This window comes from Ammodytes marinus (genome assembly GCF_949987685.1).
Source record: "Ammodytes marinus genome assembly, chromosome: 2".
NCBI lineage: Eukaryota > Metazoa > Chordata > Actinopteri > Uranoscopiformes > Ammodytidae > Ammodytes > Ammodytes marinus.
Genome location: NC_137231.1, coordinates 6,936,045 through 6,953,730, shown reverse-complemented (window position 1 = coordinate 6,953,730; position 17,686 = coordinate 6,936,045). Strand labels below are relative to the sequence as shown.

At 41.2% G+C, this 17,686-nt stretch overlaps 1 protein-coding gene across 3 annotated transcripts; it reads right to left on the bottom strand.

Moving 5' to 3' along the window:
- Positions 1-74: 74 nt before the first annotated feature.
- arrdc1a (arrestin domain containing 1a) lies at positions 75-17,289 on the bottom strand. 3 transcript variants are annotated; one of them, XM_080052015.1, is made up of 9 exons: positions 17,141-17,289; positions 10,418-10,528; positions 9,212-9,262; positions 6,921-7,075; positions 6,220-6,402; positions 5,861-6,037; positions 2,944-3,472; positions 2,339-2,371; positions 1,197-1,242 (listed from the first exon to the last, which is right to left on the bottom strand). In XM_080052015.1, the coding sequence occupies exons 1-8, from the start codon at positions 17,256-17,258 to the stop codon at positions 2,358-2,360; spliced, it is 1,338 nt and encodes a 445-aa protein (XP_079908141.1). In that variant the 5' UTR covers positions 17,259-17,289; the 3' UTR covers positions 1,197-1,242; positions 2,339-2,357. The 3 variants fall into 3 exon arrangements, with proteins under 3 accessions (XP_079908139.1, XP_079908140.1, XP_079908141.1); XM_080052013.1 differs by lacking the exon at positions 2,339-2,371 and having other exon boundaries at positions 75-1,242; XM_080052014.1 differs by lacking the exon at positions 2,339-2,371 and having other exon boundaries at positions 75-1,239.
- Between the last annotated feature and the right edge of the window lie 397 nt (positions 17,290-17,686).

The window sequence follows — 17,686 nt, the reverse complement described above, 5'->3', positions numbered from 1 at the left end:
TCCTTGTAGGAAGTTTAAAAATATGAAGTAACAAAATTAACTCCCACCACCAGTAACACTCTGACAAAATACAATTGGTTTGAACAGATTTATTTAAATCCAGACGGCAGTTGGAAAACACTCAAAACAATAAATAAATATAGTGTTGTCTTTCTGCGCGTTTGATTTATACAAATATGGAAACATATTCAAAAAAACTCGATGATTATGCTTAACGAGAAGGGGTAAAATACACCCTCAGATCACAGCGATAATGTAGCATTATTGTACAACTATTCAAATAAAATCAGACACTGAACACACCCTCAGCAGGGGAAGAGGTAAATACTTACACAACACCATTTCTCTACTGTCATTATCAAAAACATAGTATCATTTATCAAATATGTCAGAAATCTTAAGAAAAAGCTGAATCCCTTGTCATATCTTTACAAAGCACTGTGTAGACAACTTGCAACAGCAATATCTGTATTGTTCATCATCACCGTACAATGGAAAACTCCTGATCAAAAGGCAAATAAAAACAGAGAAAAACATTTTCATCTGGTCTTAAAATCTTCAAAGTAAAACGTGCTAGAAGAACAAGGAGGATTTCACCAGTTTTTAATGAAATCCCAACGGTTAACTTTAACCAACCTTATTCAACTTTAAAAAGATCTATAAAAACGATATTAGAAGAGATACTAAATGAGACAGTTTGTTTGACACAGAATTTTCAAAACAATAAAAACTTTTTAAACTTGACATCACAGATGCCATCTAAGGGATTTTCGGAATAACCCCCGACTTAAAAACACGACTGTACAAAGAACAGCAAACATAATATTGCCTTTCCTACCTTCTCTTTCCTTTCATTCAAAGTGCTGAAAAACTGATTAACTAAAAAAACAAAAGCAGTATTGATTGGCTGTGGCTGGTTAAAGGAGAGAATAACCCCCCTTACATTAGTGACATTAGTGAAGGTATACTTGTTCACTGGGCCGTACAGTTTAGAATCTGGTGGGTCAGGGCGGGAATTGACCTTATGACACCCGGTGGCTACGTAAGCTTTCGTCTTTTTCCAGCTATCATTTTGTCCAAGTTAATTACAACTTCTTAAAAATGGCAGCATGACTCTTTTCTTTGGAAATTAGTGGATGGGAATCCGGGGTGGGGGGGGGGGGGGGGGGGGTTGGGGGGTGGTTGTGTTGCTTCTTCATCCACCTCATGTGTCGCAGCTCTCGTCATAAGATGGGGGAGCTTCTGTGAACAGACACTCACCGTTAATACACAAACACTTTGCAGATGTGCAGCACTAACTACAGTAACACTTTTTTTCTTTTGTTGCATTGTTGGAGGGAACCAGAGATTTAAGAGCTCGACACTGCAGGCAAAAATATTGTGTTCTTTAAGCACTGGTCAATCTGAAGATTCTGTTTCCATTACAAACTAGTATACATCAAAGGTCCAACATTTACATTTAGATGTTGAACTGACTAAACCTAGACTGTTTCTGTCTGTATATTTCTCTTATACAACCAATCCTTTACGGCCATTATCTCAACATTCGATTCTTTAAATACTGAACCAGAAATCTTAACTTGTGAACCACAAACAGTAAATCAACTATACTTTCCATAATCATTCTTAGCACTATTTGAAGGTTATTACTGAAGTATGTCTGCATTTCTTGGTCTTTGTCCAAGTATTTAAGATACATTCGGTTCTTAAAAACACGCCCCCAAAAGGCATTTTTTTAATTACCTTTAGGCTTTGGTTTATAAAATGAAAAAAAAAGCCCTATCCAAAATCTGTTATGTAAAAACTTTGGACACCAATATGTTTTTGGTTTCTGAATTTAAACATAATTAGTTGGATATTGCCAAATTTGCCTTTCTTCAGACATGTATGTGAAAATTGTAATACAAATGTATTGTTTTAAGTAATCAACCTATAATGTTTCATGCTGATATCTATAAGTTACCATTTTAACCCTATTCACCTGCAGTGTCTCGCCTAAATAATTGAATTGCAAACGACTGTGCCTGTGATTGTAGTGCATATAAAGAAACTTGTGCAAAATAATGTCAAACAAAATACAATTTTGTGAGATTGCAAGACCTCGAAAAAAAGGGATTATGAAAACGTTGGTTACGTGCCTTCTATAAAATGTAGTGATTCCATGTAAAACTGTGTATTGATAATGCACAAACTATAACCTTTTTCTTTTTACAGATGGTTACTTCCCAACAGATGATGGTATGTATTCTTAACCACTTTGCCTCACTATATTACTAGTGTCTTATTATTAGGAAATGATTCATTGTAAATGGAAATGTGAAAAAGAAATTGGCAATACCCTGTCCAACCTTCATCAATCAGGGTGGGCAACCTGTATGTAGCCCGAGACAAAACCCAGAGCAAAATAAATCCTTCAAGCACGGCTAACTAAAATGCTATTTGAATAAATGGATAACAAATATTAGTGCTCTTATGTCTCATAGTGACTAAATATGATTCTTGGGATCTTGAAAGCAAAACTATGACTTATTTGTCAGCAACAAGGTGGAGTCAGCGATTCTGGAGGATGCTTGTTGTCCAAACCACTTTGACAACATCAGTGAACATTTCCACACAATCCACTACCTGTCCGTACTGTGTGTGCACACTGCAAATAAATAAGCCTAGCCTCTGTAAATGGGCATGCTCCTAACTATGGTTGGCCCCCTTTGTTTACATACCAGTTTACACAGCATCAGCTTTGTGTATTAACACACTTTTTTTTTTCAGCGCACACACAATACGGACAGGTAGCAGCATAATGATGAGGAGAGTCACGGATTTAGTCAAAAAGGGATTTGGACAACATATCACTGACTCCAACTTCAATATTCAAGCCAATTTAAATATGTATCATCTTAGAATCTGAACTGGCTTAGGCGTCTGTCGTAGTGAGTGACTGACCTTGAGGATATGCAGAGGAGCCATAGTCTGGAGGCAGGATGAGTGCCGTGGGCATTGGCATAGCGCCTTCGGTGGGGTACGGAGCTGTGGCCCCCACCGTAGGGCCACTGGGTGGAGCGGTGGGCGCGGCGGGCCCGTTGTTCTGGGGGAAGAAGAGGCCCGGGGCATAGCTGAACGCGTGGGGCGACACCAGCTGAGACTGCCTCTTGGTGGGGTAGCCGTCGTAGCCCTGATCCCCTCCCTCTGCTCCCTGGTAGTCTGCCGGGGGAGCGCTGGGGGAGCCGAGCCTGGAGCGAGGGGCCGGCCGGGGGGCAGTTTTAGGACCAGGCCGAGAAGGCATGGTGGGGGTAGTGGTGGTGGAGGTGTCTGGGGCAGAGGCTGGTGTGTCTGCAGCAGGGCCAGAGGAGGAAGGAGTGGATGCTGCTGCTGCTGCTGCGGTTCTTTTGGAAGAGCGCTGTTTTTTGTCCAGCGAGACGTTCCCGATGTGGATGGGTAATGTCAACATGACGTCTGGAGACTTTAGATTGACCTGATGCATCAGAGGGAAAGCAGAATGATTATTAATTGCACACAATTACTTTTACTATCTAGCAGTAGCCTGCTCCTGAGCTGCTCAAATGCCCCTTGTATGACCCTATCCAAAAGGTTAAATACAATGGGTTTGAATACAGATCTGAAAAGGGGCACTTAAGGCCCTCTGAACAGAATAGGGCAGGGGCAGTTTCCCTCTGTTCAGCCCACCTGTGCATGTCACTGCATCAGTCTGTGTTGCTTTAGCCGTTTTTCAGCAGGTGCTCAAGATGGAGAGGTTGAACCATTAAGAGAAGCGCAGAGTTAAAAAGAAGATTGTTCTCCGTTTTCTACCGGCTCGCTGATGATTCTAAACTAAACTCATCCCTTGAGGCCATAATAACCACTAATGAGCATCTTTAACTGTGAGGGACGCTCACCCTCACACCTCTCAATCAAATACATACAGTGGCTTGCAAAAGTATTCATACCCCTTGGAATTTTCCACATTTTGTCACATGACAACCACACACGTATATTTATTTTACTGGGATTTCATGTGATAGACCAACACAAAGTGGTGCATCATTGTGAAGTGGAATGAAAATGAAATATGGTTTTAATTTTTTTTTAGAAATAAAAAAACTGAAAAGCGTGGCGTGAATAAGTATTCAGCCCCCCTGAGTCAATACATTGTAGAACCACCTATCGCTGCAATAACAGCTGCAAGTCTATTGGGGTATGTCTCTGCCAGCTTTGCCCATCTAGAGACTGATATTTTTGCACATTCTTCTTTGCAATATAGCTCAAGCTTCAGATTCAGCATTAGATTGGATGGACAGCGTCTGTCAACAGCAATTTTCAAGTCTGTCCAGATATTCTCAATTGTATTGAGGTCTGGACTTTGACTGGGCCATTCTAACACATGACTATGCTTTGATTTGAACCATTCCATAGTAGATCTGGCTGTATGTTTAGGGTATTTAACCTTCTGGAAGGTGAACCTCCACCCAGTCTCAAGTATTTTGCAGACTCTTAACAGGTTTTTCTGCCCTGTATTTGACTCCATCCATCTTCCCTGTACCTGCTGAAGAAAAGAACCCCCAACACATGATGCTGCCACCACCATGTTTCACAGTGGGGATGGTGTGTATAGGGTGTTAGTTTTCCACCACACATTGCACTTTGCGTTAAGGCCGAAAATGTCCTTTTTGGTCTCATCTGACCAGAGCACCTTCCTCCAACCCTTGCCACAAGCCATGCGGGGGACACAGCATATTCAGATGAGATCAAACTTGAAGTTTTTGGCCTGAATGCAAAGTGCAATGTGTGGCGGAAACTAACACTGCACATCACCCTATACACACCATCCTCACTGTGAAACATGGTGGTGGGAGCATCATGCTATGGGGGTCCTTTTCTTCAGCAGGGACAGGGAAGCTGGTTAGAGTTGATGGGAAGATGGATGGATCCAAATACAGGACAGAAAACCTGTAGAGTCTGCAAAAGACTTGAGACTGTGGTGGAGGTTCACCTTCCAGAGGGACAACTAGCCTAAAAATACAGCCAGATCTACTATGGAATGGTTTAAATCAAAGCATAGTCATGTGTTAGAATGGTCCAGTCAAAGTCCAGACCTCAATACAATTGAGAATCTCTGGAAAGACTTGAAAATTGCTGTTCACAGACGCTCTCCATCCAATCTGATGCTAAATCTGAAGCTCAAGCTATTTTTTAAAGAAGAATGTGCAAAAATGTCAGTCTGTAGATGGGCAAAGCTGGTAGAGACATACCCAAATAGATTTGCAGCTGTAATTGCAGCGATAGGTGGTTCTACAACGTATTGACTCAGGGGGCTGAATACTTTTGCACGCCACACTTTTCAGTTTTTTATTTATAAAAAAATATTTAAGACCACATTTAATTTTCATTCCACTTCACAATTATGCGCCACTGTGTGTTGGTCTATCACATAAAATCCCAATAAATTAAATGTAGCCGTGTGGTTATAACGTGACTAAATGTCGAAAATTTCAAGGGGTATGAATACTTTTGCAAGGCACTGTATATACTGCTGCTTGTTTTACAAGTTTGAAAAATGCACAATTACTTAATGACCATGTAAGTATGTGAAGTGTTTGTCCGGTGTTTTAACTATGCAGTTAGCACGAATGTAAACAGAAAATAGCATGCGTTATGAACTTAACTGACTGCACTGTGTCCTTGCACTACTTTTGTGTTTATTAATGTCTCAGGTGTTGCTCTCTTCACTTGTGTGTTTCTCTTATAAATTTTCTTCTTCTATATATTGCATTGTTTAGAGAAGCCTATGTCTTAAGAATGTCATCGTCAATGACTGCTGATGTAATTGTTGTGCATACGACAAATAAACCATCTTGAATCTTACTTTGACATAATATTCGATCTTGATGAGCTCACAGCCGAGGAGGGAGGACTGGGGCAGAGGGGGGACGATGATCTGCTCCTTCCACTCCACCTCCTTGCCGGCTTTCACCACGCCGCCCTCCACCTCCGCTATGGTGCGATGGTCGTGGGTGGGTCTCTTCATCTCATAGGTCACTCTCTGAGAACACACGTCAGGGTATGGAGCAGGGTATTTTATGATGAAATACATAACGTAAACATATGTCCCAACCCAATTGTATGCCTATTACTGCATGCTTACTAGATTATTTTTATGATTATCTGAAATATGTAGAATAGAAAAAAAGAGTATGAGATTTGGAAAGTAGCCAGTGTTTTTACCTGCACCAGGCTGGCAGCCATGTTGCCCGTGCTCTTCCCTGATTGGTTGTGGAAGTTGGCGGTGATCTGGATGACCTGTCCTGGGGTGTAGCCTCTCATGTCGGTCTGGGCCTTCATCTCCACTGTGCCCGTTTTCACCAGCATGTAGGTGAACTGCTGGGTCACGGCAGAAGAACTGGTGCCCTGCAAACACACAGAGGGGCAGGGTTGGAACATCATGGGTTAATCCAGACTGACACACACACTGCACACACAAGGGGTGGGGCGGCGCTCTAACCATTACACCAAGAGCGTTCCTTTACACTTTTGACAACAACATGTGTACTTAGAATCAATCTGACAGCAGCCATTATGCAGAGAGTAAGAAAGGGGCCCACTAGGAGACATTACATAACATTAGGACCTATTGAGACATTGGACTAGCCAGTTTCGGTACCATTTGGCCATCAAAACATATCTGACAACAAGCACTATAGATTGAGCCACTGCATATAAGTGCTGGGAAGACTGATCAGCTGTTGTTTGTCAAGAAAATAGTTCCAACACAAAACTACCACTATAATCCACATTATTGTCAGATTAAAAGAAACATAAACAATGTTGGTGGCTGTGTTTTTCCAACTCTTTACGACAGTGTATGGATTTATTCTAACCAGTAAAAAGGACTGAAGTAAACGCACACCCATCTAATAATAGCTCACCCATATGTCTGGCACTTCGTTCAGGTTGAGAAGCCTTAGCAGGTAGAAGGCTTTCTCTGCGTTGTAGTCCTTGGCGAATCGCGGCGTGTCAATAAACGCCCTCAGTCTGTAAATGATTTTACCGTAGTTCCCCTCAAAAGATGTTGGAGCAGTGTCTGTGAAAAGGGAAATCAGCCAGGGTTTAGTTTTATTACACAATGGCAAACAAAGAGAAAGGTTGTTGTTATATGAACAATAATTGCACAATTTCCTTTTTCCCTTTTAATCTTTTTGTCTGGACATAAAGACTTGGGTCGCAGCTGACTTGGGAGTTTAGATACAGAAATGTGGCAGAGATGTTTTGTTGTTATATCATAGCCAATAAAGGACAAAAGATGGGTGTCAACGTTTGACCTCCATACCTCCATACCGTGGAGTGTCGAAAATTGTCTTGTGGTTCAACATTACATTTCAATACCTAATGGGTTAATCTCATCAACGTCAGTGAGCCAATAAGCATGAAGAATACTCAATGTGCCAAGAACTAAATGTGCTTGTGATTGGCTGTGTAGAGGCATCCAGGGAAAAATACATTTGGTTACAACCATAGATAGGTTACACCAGGGGTTAGGCAGCATGCATCAGTGATCCTTTTCATTTATTTGCACTGATTTATTGTATTGATTACGTTTTGTTCCTTTTTGCTCAAATATTTTGTTGGAGCTATAGATTTGTCCTAATCTGAAGGCAGTTGGTTCGATTTCAGTTTATATAAAGTTTTATTTATTGATTATATTATGTTTTACCATAATGTGTAATAATGTCATATTGTTAAACAGATTTGATAAAATTGCTATCGAAAAAAAGGATTGTTCAATATCTCTGTGTAAAGCACTTTTCACAATATCTGAGCTCTATTACAGTCCTGGTCCATATCTTTTCAAAAGCTGGAGAATGACGAGCCATTTTCCTGACTTTTCATATAAACAATAGGATCTCACAGACACACACTTCACCTGACAGATTTTACGTAAGTTTACCAACACAGTAAAAAGACCGGCTGGGCAGCTTTTTGAGTTTCTGTGTTGTTCCCTGTCACACACTGCAGAGAACAGACTTTTACATAATAGATAAGAGGCTGACGGCCCGTAACAATCCATGGCAACAATGTGTGGAGGAGGAAGAAGCAAGGCTCAGATTATTCAAATGTCTTCTGACATTCACAGGCTCATTATCATAACACACCATCACATTTCTTGTGATAAGACTTAATGGTTCAATTACCGTATGTTCAGATAACACATTTTAATTATTAATTATTGGTAATTAGTGGTAATAGTTCATAACAAATGACACCGTATCTATTGGATATCAAACTCATGGTGTGTTGCCACAATGAGAATTCCCTCATTGTTGTTTAGAAGTCCATGTAAACCTTGCTGATGTCACCAGGGAGTGTCCCCCAGATAGCACTGTGGTGAGTAAGTGGAACAAGCTGAGATCTGCTGACGTATAGACAGGTAGAGTAGATCAGGTGACAGGTAGTGGTGGTGAGAGATGGAAATCTGGAGGAGCCTATATAGGGGCCATGAGAGACACACCCCTCTCCTCTTTTAACAAATCGTCTGCATTTCTAAAATATTAAAGATCCAGTCTATTACAATTGTCAAAGCACTTCCACTGTGATGGAACACTTGAGTTGTTGGCTGTTATTAGAACTGATGGAGGGGTTTTAGGGGGATTTTTCCATGGACAAATTCTTGCATGCAATGATGTCATGTCAAAATGTTCCGTTCAATAGAGGAACAGGTTTCAGCTTGGTTGTATATCGAATGGAGGGACAACTTGAGAGAAATGGATACAACTGTTTTGTCTTTCGAAGAAGCTGGAACCTAGGGGTTTGTTTACAAGCCGTCTTAAAGAGGTGTCAGTGATTCTGGAGAACGCCTTTTTTTTTGTCAAAATCAGTGAAGAATCTCCTTATGATCAACGACCTGTCTGTAGAGTATCAATTAAAATGTTCATCTAAAATGTGTCCAATTCAAAGTACTCCCTTGATATAATAGGTGGGACTGGTTCAAACAAATACTTGAAATCAGTGCAATGTTTCACACAATACACATAAGCCCCAGTGGATGATGGGAAAGGAGCCCCATCCTTACTGCTGCTGTACCATAAGGGTAAATATCAACATGTCGGGACATGTCTGTAAGGAAGTACACACACACACACACACACACACACAAATAAATATATAGTAAAGAATGTGCATTGCATGGTGTTCATTCATGCCATCACTCCACGCTCCCTACCTGGTATGAGGAACTTGAAGGGGAAGGTGTGTTCTCCCTGTTTGAGGGTTCCTGTATGGGACAGACAGCAGAGATAACAAGCGTCAGTGGGAACAATCGCCCTGCTGTTCCCCTGCCCGGCACATATAGCCTACTGTATGCCTGGGGGGCTGCATTCAGGATCCACACGGGAAAATGGAAACTTTCACCACTACACTTCACTTATTTGTATCCATGCAGTTTCTTATCTCACAATATAGAGATAAGAAGAAAAATTGCTTAATTCCTACTAAATGTGTTAAACATTTGTGTATGTCATTTTCCTGTAGTAAACCAACTATTTTAAAAAGGAATAGTTCAACATTTTAAAAAAGTTAGCTTTTTGCCTTACCCTCCCACTCAAGAAAGGGAGACAGAGACCATTCCTGTAACTGTGCATGTATGTTCTGATATAGGATAGGAATAGGCAGAAGTTGCATATCTAGGTTAGCTCAAACACTGGTAGTCAAGGGGAGCAAGTCAGAATATACACTAAACAACATCACTCAACGCTCCTGTGTGCTTGTCGGGACTTGTTTATTTAGGATGTTATGTTATGCTCTATAATTTTACACTTCATGGTATTTTAGAACCAAAAACAAACATGACAGTCACAGGGACTTCCTGGTTTCTGTCCAGTATGTTTTAGATTTTTTATGACATGTGAAAATGTAGAGCGCAACATAACGTGGTAAATAAACAAGTCCCAACAAGCACACAGTAGAGTTTAGTGAGGTTGAAAAGTTCATCTTTTGACCTGCTCCCCCTTGACTACCAGTGTTTGAGCTAAGCTAACCTTTGTCCATCTCCATATAAAAAATGCATGGTTACAGGAACAGTTTCTGTTCTAATAACTGCACTGTATCAGAGTGATGATATTGAATATTTTTCTCTTTGATGTTGCCCTTTGTAGATGGTCCCTGTGCTATAAAAAAAAAGTGGTTTGTTGCCAATTGTCTGCCTTATAAAGATGGCAAAGATGTATCATCCGTGTTTCAATTATGTTTTTCTTATGAGTCTTCTAATGATCACAGTCACGGAAGTTCAAATCTGTCAATATCTTCCCGGCTTCACCGCAGTCTGGAACTTTCAACTTTATTATTGACTTAAGACTTCATTCACAAATGTGATCAATGTCTTTGGATGAGTTTTGTAGTGAGCCCGCCTTGAGGTGGTTGGGCAGCGTACCTTTCTCTGCCACGGAGATGCTGCTGTTAAAGTACTGCTCCTCCATCATCCATGCCGTGTCATTGACCTTACTGGTGATGCCACAGAAACCATTGCAGTTCACTTTGATGTCTGCAAGAGAAAAATACACAGTTCATGCGCAGGTTTGAGCCACAGAGAGATGTCACTCACTGCAGCATGGCAATCTTCACAACATCCCCTTTTTACACCGGCCGTAAAAACCTACAGTGTAAATGTGACCATCACGAAAAAGGGGTAGGAAAGGCGTCACAGATCGTGCCGGCATTTTTACTACCTCGGATGTAGAAAAGATCCCAGAATATTCCCGCGACGCTCTCTGTCTAAATGTGTTTGGCTGTATCTACGGGACAGGACCGTGGTGAGAGTGACGTTTACATACGTTCTAAAAGTGCAACCGCAACCCGGGGAGCAGACCAAGACCACACAAACCAACAAATGTGTATTGTGTAAACCAATGAACACATCAACATACTGTAAATGATGCACCTGTAGCATGGTTAAAACATACAGCTCCGGACAAAATGAAGAGAAACCTTCAAATGTTCAGTGTCTCTCGATGTACTATGTATAGGCATATGTTTGAGTAAAATGAACATATTGGTTTTATTCTATAAACTACTCACAACATCTCTACCAAATTCCACCAAAAATATTGTCATTAAGAGCATTTCCATTAAGTTATGTAGAGATGAAGATAGAAGAAAAATCCAGACTGGTCTCCTAATTATTTTCCGGAGCTGTATATGGCCAGCAGGAATGAACGTTTAAAGTGGAAGTTTTCATTTAGATTTAGTCGACAAGGATATATAGAAACATTTAACACGGGTTATAATACGGCTGAGGTGTAAAAACTGAAAAAAGGAGCACAGCTTCTCTGTCGCACACGGCCCTCTCTTTCAAACAAAGTCAGCATTGTTGGCATGACGTTGTTCCGCCGATATACCAAAATCTCTGTGTAAACGGGGGCTAATGACATTAATGATCATTCCTCTGCATGCAGGAACACACAAACTACACGTGTGTCACACAGAAATCCAGAGAGGAAGAGAAGAAATGCCCACTGGTAATATGAAACCCAGCTGAGCTCTTTATCTCAACAGAACTTCCCTGTTGAACTCAGCCAGACTATAGAGTAGTGAAGGAGGCTCAACCCAGGGGACAAGGCCATGGCTCCAAGAGTACTATTATTATTTCTTTTCCAAATCAGAATCAGAAAGGATTTTATTGCCAAGAAGGGTTTTACACCAACAAGGAATTTGTCTTGGTGAATAAGGTGCATACATTAAGACAATAAACGAACAGTGACTATCATATATACAATATAACACAATATATAAACAATATATAATCAAGCAGAGACAATAATAAGAGGTGACTTGCTGTTTGATTATTTTCTATTTCGAGTGAAAATTGCTGGAACTCTTGTGGGTGAACCGTCATCACTACATATAATGTGGAAATAAAAATAATAAATAACTTGATATCAATGTTTTTGTCGTGAATGCAGGAATAATAGACTGCATTTTAATGCATGACTCAGTCCCTTTTTATGAAGACAACAATTTGTTGCATTTGATTGCATTATTTAGTCCCATGTATCTACACCTCTGAAACACTCTTCATAACTTTAGGTGAACTGTGTTTGATTTTAATGCATTGTCCATATTTGCCCAGCAAAGTGTCCCTTATCTAAAAAGGGTGGCCCAACCCACTGTGTAAATCTATCAGTGATTAATAATAGCATTGCATGGTGAGAGTTTTGTTTCACTCTTTAGCCAGCCAGCTACAGTCTAACCAGCTCTACCTGAAGAGGAATGTAAACAGACTGGAGGCCCTGCAAGCCTCCAAACTGAAACTCCCATAAAATCTGCTCTCAGCAAGGCCACGGACACAGCACAAAGAGAACCACTTGAGAAGGACCTCAGGAAGAAACTGGCACGTCATAATTATGGCAAGAGCTGTTCTAACAAGTCTCTTAAGCCTAGATTAAATGGTATAAAAGCAAAGAAACATGTTCATTAAAAAAGTGAAAACACTTTTTTTGCTCACATGGTTAGGTTCCATTTACATGCTACATTCCTCCTTGCTGGGTTTTTAGTGATACTCTGTATCGAAGACAATGTGGAGGAGAGGCCATATTTGGAATTTATGCACTTTCCCCTTTCCTGACATTGGTTTACACTCTCTGGCTGCGTTCCAATCCCCATACTTTCTGCTATTTAGTATGGTAGAAAAAAGATTTAGGATGTCCCAATTCTTGTGGTCTGATTTAGTATGCTTGAAAATTTCCAGATGTCTGCTACATCCGTGCGAGATTTGTAGTGTTGAAATCTGCATGCTGTTTGGCGATTCTGACCCACAATCCAGTGCGGACCGGAAGTGACGGCACATCGACGGGAGCCTCCAACGGGAAACAAACAGGGATGCGACGGATATAAAAGCAAGAGGCAAGATCAAGGCGCAATGTTATGATTCAATAAATAAGTAAAAGTATGTCCCAATTGTATGCCTACTGCATCCTAACTAGATCATTTTTATGGTCAGATGTAGTACTAGCCTGGTACAACCAGACCATCGTACTTCATTTCATTTGTACAGAAGGTCTGGAAGTGCTGTAATTGGTAAACGTTCACTCACTTGGAGGCGGGTGTCTGTTGAAGTTTAAAACTATTGGATCTGCCCAGTACCACTCTGGATTAGCCAATCAATCGCATAACGTTTGGTCGTCACATGTGTCATGAGCCGGCTTCTGACGGTGCGTTCCAGTTGTACAGGGAACTCGGAAATTTCCGACTTCTATGGATCTACCGGTACCTGGCAACGGTAACTTGTTAGAGCCTAACGTTTAGTTATTTGGACGAGAAAGGTTGTCGGCGTCCATACTCGCGAGCAGATGCACTGGAACACGGACAGGTCGGAACTCGGAACTCCCAAGTCGGAAATCTCTGAGCTCCGAGTATAAAGTTACGCAGCATTCAACTGAAACTGGAGCGCGACTTCAACGTCATCGTTCTCAGCCACTTCCTCTGTTCGCTGATTGGACGGCTGTAGATTTTCCTACGAAAACTGAGAAATTCACCGCACCCCCAGACTGACTACTGAAGGGTTTGGAACGCAGCCAAAGTGCTATCTGTTATTTGTCGCAGTAAAGCGCCCGTGATGTGGAATTTCAAAAGAAAAGCATTTAGATTAAAAGGTGCTGTCAGCGGAATGGTTCTTTCAGCTAACTTCCTGTCAGTTACTACAGTTAGCAGTCCCCTCCCTCGTCCCTACGTCACCACATTAATGCACTGCGGTCTACAAGCAGCGAGTTATCTAGCATCATCTCAGATCCATAAGTGTGATGAAACATGATAAAAACCATCAAAACAGACATTGGGAAGGATTTTTACCTGCTTCGCCATTGTAGGCGCATAAACATTCACCCATGTGTCGCTCTGGCGTGCACCGGCAGTGAGACCATGAGTGAGACGGGTGTCAGTTTGTAGCGTTCTCTCTTGTGATTGGATAAAATTTCGGGATACTACATAAAGTTTAATTGCTTATTACATGCAGAGCAGCCGACTAAGAGATTGGCTTTATGAAACGCGCACATTATGTAAGTGATTACTGTATGAATAAAGAGAGATTTAACACTTACAGTATCTCACAAAAGTGAGTACACCCCTAACATTTCTTCAAATATTTCATTATATCTTTCCATGCGACAACACTGAATAAATGACACTTTGATACAATGTCAAGTAGTCAGTGTACAGCTTGTATAACAGTGTAAATTTACTGTCCCCTCAAAATAACTCGACACACAGCCATTAATGTCTAAACTGTTGGCAACAAAAGTGAGTACACCCCTAAGAAAAAATTTCCAAATTGGGCCCAAAGTGTCAATATTTTGTTTTGCCATCATTATTTTCTATCACTGCCTTAACCCTCTTGGGCATGTAGTTCACTAGAGCTTCACAGGTTGCAACTGGAACCCTCTTCTACCCATTCATGACGACATCAAGGAGCTGGTGGATATTAGAGTCCTTGCGCTCCTCCATCTCCCGTTTGAGGATGCCCCAAAGATGCTCAATAGGGTTTAAGACTGGAGACATGCTTGGCCAGTCCATAACCTTTACCCTCAGCTTCTTTAGCAAGCCAGTGGTCGTTCGGAGGTGTGTTTGGGGTCGTTATCATGTTGCAGTACTGCCCTGCGGCCCAGTTTATGAAGGGAGGGGATCATGCTCTGCTTCAGTATGTCACAGTACATGTTAGAATTCAATGAACTGTAGATCCCCAGTGCTGGCAGCACTCATGCAGCCCCAGACCATGACACTCCAACCACCATGCTTGACTCTAGGCAAGACACACTTGTCTTTGTACTCCTCACCTGGTAGCCGCTCCACACTCTTAACACCATCTGACCCAAATAAATGTATTTTGGTCTCATCAGAACACAGGACATGGTTGCAGTAATCCATGTCCGTAGTCTGTTTGTCTTCAGCAAACTTTTTGTGGGGTTTCTTGTGCATCATCTTTAGAATAGGCTTCCTTCTGGGATGACAGCCATGCAGACTAGTATGATGCAGAGTGCGGCGTTTGGTCTGAGCACTGACAGGTTGACCCCCCACCCCTTCAAGCCCTTCAGCAATGCTGGCAGCACTCATACGTCTATTTTCCAAAGCCAACTTCTGTGTACGACGCTGACCACGTGCACTCAACCTTCGTAAACTGGGCCGCAGGGTGGTATTGCAACATGATAACGACCCCAAACACACCTCCAAGACGACCAGTGGCTTGCTAAAAAAGGTGAGGGTAAAGGTTATGGCCTGGCCAAGCATGTCTCCAGACCTAAACCCTATTGAGCATCTTTGGGGCATCCTCAAACAGAAGGTGGAGGAGCGCAAGGTCTTTAATATCCACCAGCTCTGTGATGCTGTCATAAATGGGTGGAAGAGGGTTCCAGTTGCAACCTGTGAAGCTCTAGTGAACTACATGCCCAAGAGGGTTAAGGCAGTGCTGGAAAATAATGGTGGCCACACAAAATATTTACACTTTGGGCCCGATTTGTAAATTTTTTCTAAGGGGTGTACTCACTTTTGTTGCCAGCAGTTTAGACATTAATGGCTGTGTGTCGAGTTATTTTGAGGGGACAGTAAATTTACACTGTTATACAAGCTGTACACTGACTACTTTACATTGTATCAAAGTGTCATTTCTTCAGTGTTGTCCCATGGAAAGATATAAAGAAAAATGTGAAGAAATGTGAGGGGTGTACTCACTTTTGTGAGATACTGTATATCAATATAAATAAACCGCTTACTTCACCTTTAAGTGTCACTTGCTCTTAAATCTAATTGTCAATCAATAATTTTTCCAGTTCCAGTTTCCTTTTTCAACTTTGTTTACATGGTTATAAAGCAAGTGTGAAGTATGTACTGTATTGTATCCCATGGCCATCATTCAGTATCAAAGAAAGGTCATAGAGATGTATAGAGGGAAGCTATAACCAAAATGGTGTGGTAGATCATTAATGGGCTGGAAAATGAATACCTCAAGATATTTTTGATCGAAAGCAACGATTAGACTTTAAATAGATTGGATAAAAATGATTTTGATAACAGCTTGATCATTAGTCATTTTTAAGGCAAAAAAAACCACCAAGAAATTATTACCACCATGTTTTCTATCCTTGCTGTCTTAAACATGAGTTAATTCCTTCTTTATTGATTTTGGACAGTTGGTGGGGCAGAACAAGACATACAGTGGGAGCACATTACTATATGTGTCACTGTTATTTGGTGTTTTTACACATCAAACCATTAACCAAGAAAATCTATTATTGTTAATTAGACATTATCTTATTCTGTTGCATTGTTGAGAGGAGCCTGGGACTTAAGACTTGAATTGCCAACGACTGCTGCTGCTGTTGTTGTTGTGCATATGACAAATAAATCATGAAAGAAGTGATTGCCTGTCAATAGATGAATAGTCTCTTGATGAACCTTTTGTCCCTTTTGTCCCAGCCATAGCTGTAGTCAACAGCTGTTGTCTGCTGCTATCTGATCCCAGATCTGAGACACAAGGCCTGTTTGAAACGTCTCCGGCCTCTTTCTGCCCTCTTATTATTCACAAAGACTCTCACACTTAAGGAGAGCACCAGCCTTTAGGCCATTTCAGGATTGAATGTCCTTTGACGACCTGAGCAATTTGCATTAAAAAACACAGAGTATCTTTTAAGAAAATTGAAAATGGGACTTCACCTTCATGTTGGAAAACAGACTGTGTGAAATGATCAGTTAAAAATACATATCTTATGAAGTTAGGAGTATTTCTTTTTTTAATTTATGATGTCTGCATTTCAAAAATCCCTGTTGTGGCCCAGTCTCCAGCAACCTGGCAATACAAGAAAGGAGAACTGCAGAATTTCTGATTAGGTCCAATTAAACCCTGTTAGTCAGTCTGTGGGAACCTATGGTGGGAACATGATATGAGAGCTAAAAGGTCTTTTTTTTTTAAACCAATTACAACCGCACAACCAAGTTAAAGAAAATAGGCCATGTTAACAATTACATCATAGTGTGAGAGGCCTGAATAACATCCCAATGCAATCTTTGCTGAATCCCTTTACTTCCTTGTTTAGCGAAGGGGCGACGTTTGGTCCCACCAGGTGCGCTATAATGTTGTTGGACTGGCGGGCAGTGAGAGCATGCCTCTTACCTTTACACAGCAGCGGCTTGTCCAGCTTGATAGTCACGGTTCCAGTGATAGACTCGCCCGGACCGTACACCACTTTGTTTTTGTCGAACGTGATCTCAAACTGCTGAAGTTTCCCCATGTTTTCCTTCTTCCACCGACCCACAGCGAGACTGAAGATCACCTGTGCGCACAGCCAGCAACGTGCATGCTTACGACTTCCTAGCCCCGCCCCTTCGACTGACGTCACGGAGGTATAAGGGCCGTTTAGTGGAAATGTAAAATGTTCATGTGTTCATTGTTGTTTTCTCGTGGGACAGTGACTCACCCATAGAAGGCTAGATTCTCATTCTGTATTTTTATTTTATTTTGTATAATACATTGGATGCGTATTATTGTTTAGTCATGTGTATGCATGTAACATGAGTGAATGAGAGTGGCATGGTCACCTCTCACTGACTGAAAAATGGGTGAAGCTTTTTTGGACTGGTCTGTAAACAAAAAAAAAACAGAAAAATGGATTGTGGATCTGTTGTGGAGATGAAATCCATTGTCTATTAACAGTTGAGA

Excerpts from the sequence above, each read along its gene's own strand:
- arrdc1a (XM_080052013.1), bottom strand. The coding sequence starts at position 17,258 with ATGGGGAAACTTCAGCAGTTTGAGATCACGTTCGACAAAAACAAAGTG. Across the intron at positions 6,038-6,219 it reads TGGCTGCCAGCCTGGTGCAG|AGAGTGACCTATGAGATGAA; the intron begins GTAAAAACACTG and ends GTGTGTTCTCAG. Across the intron at positions 1,243-2,943 it reads CTCCTCTGCATATCCTCAAG|AAGCTCCCCCATCTTATGAC; the intron begins GTCAGTCACTCA and ends GTCTGTTCACAG.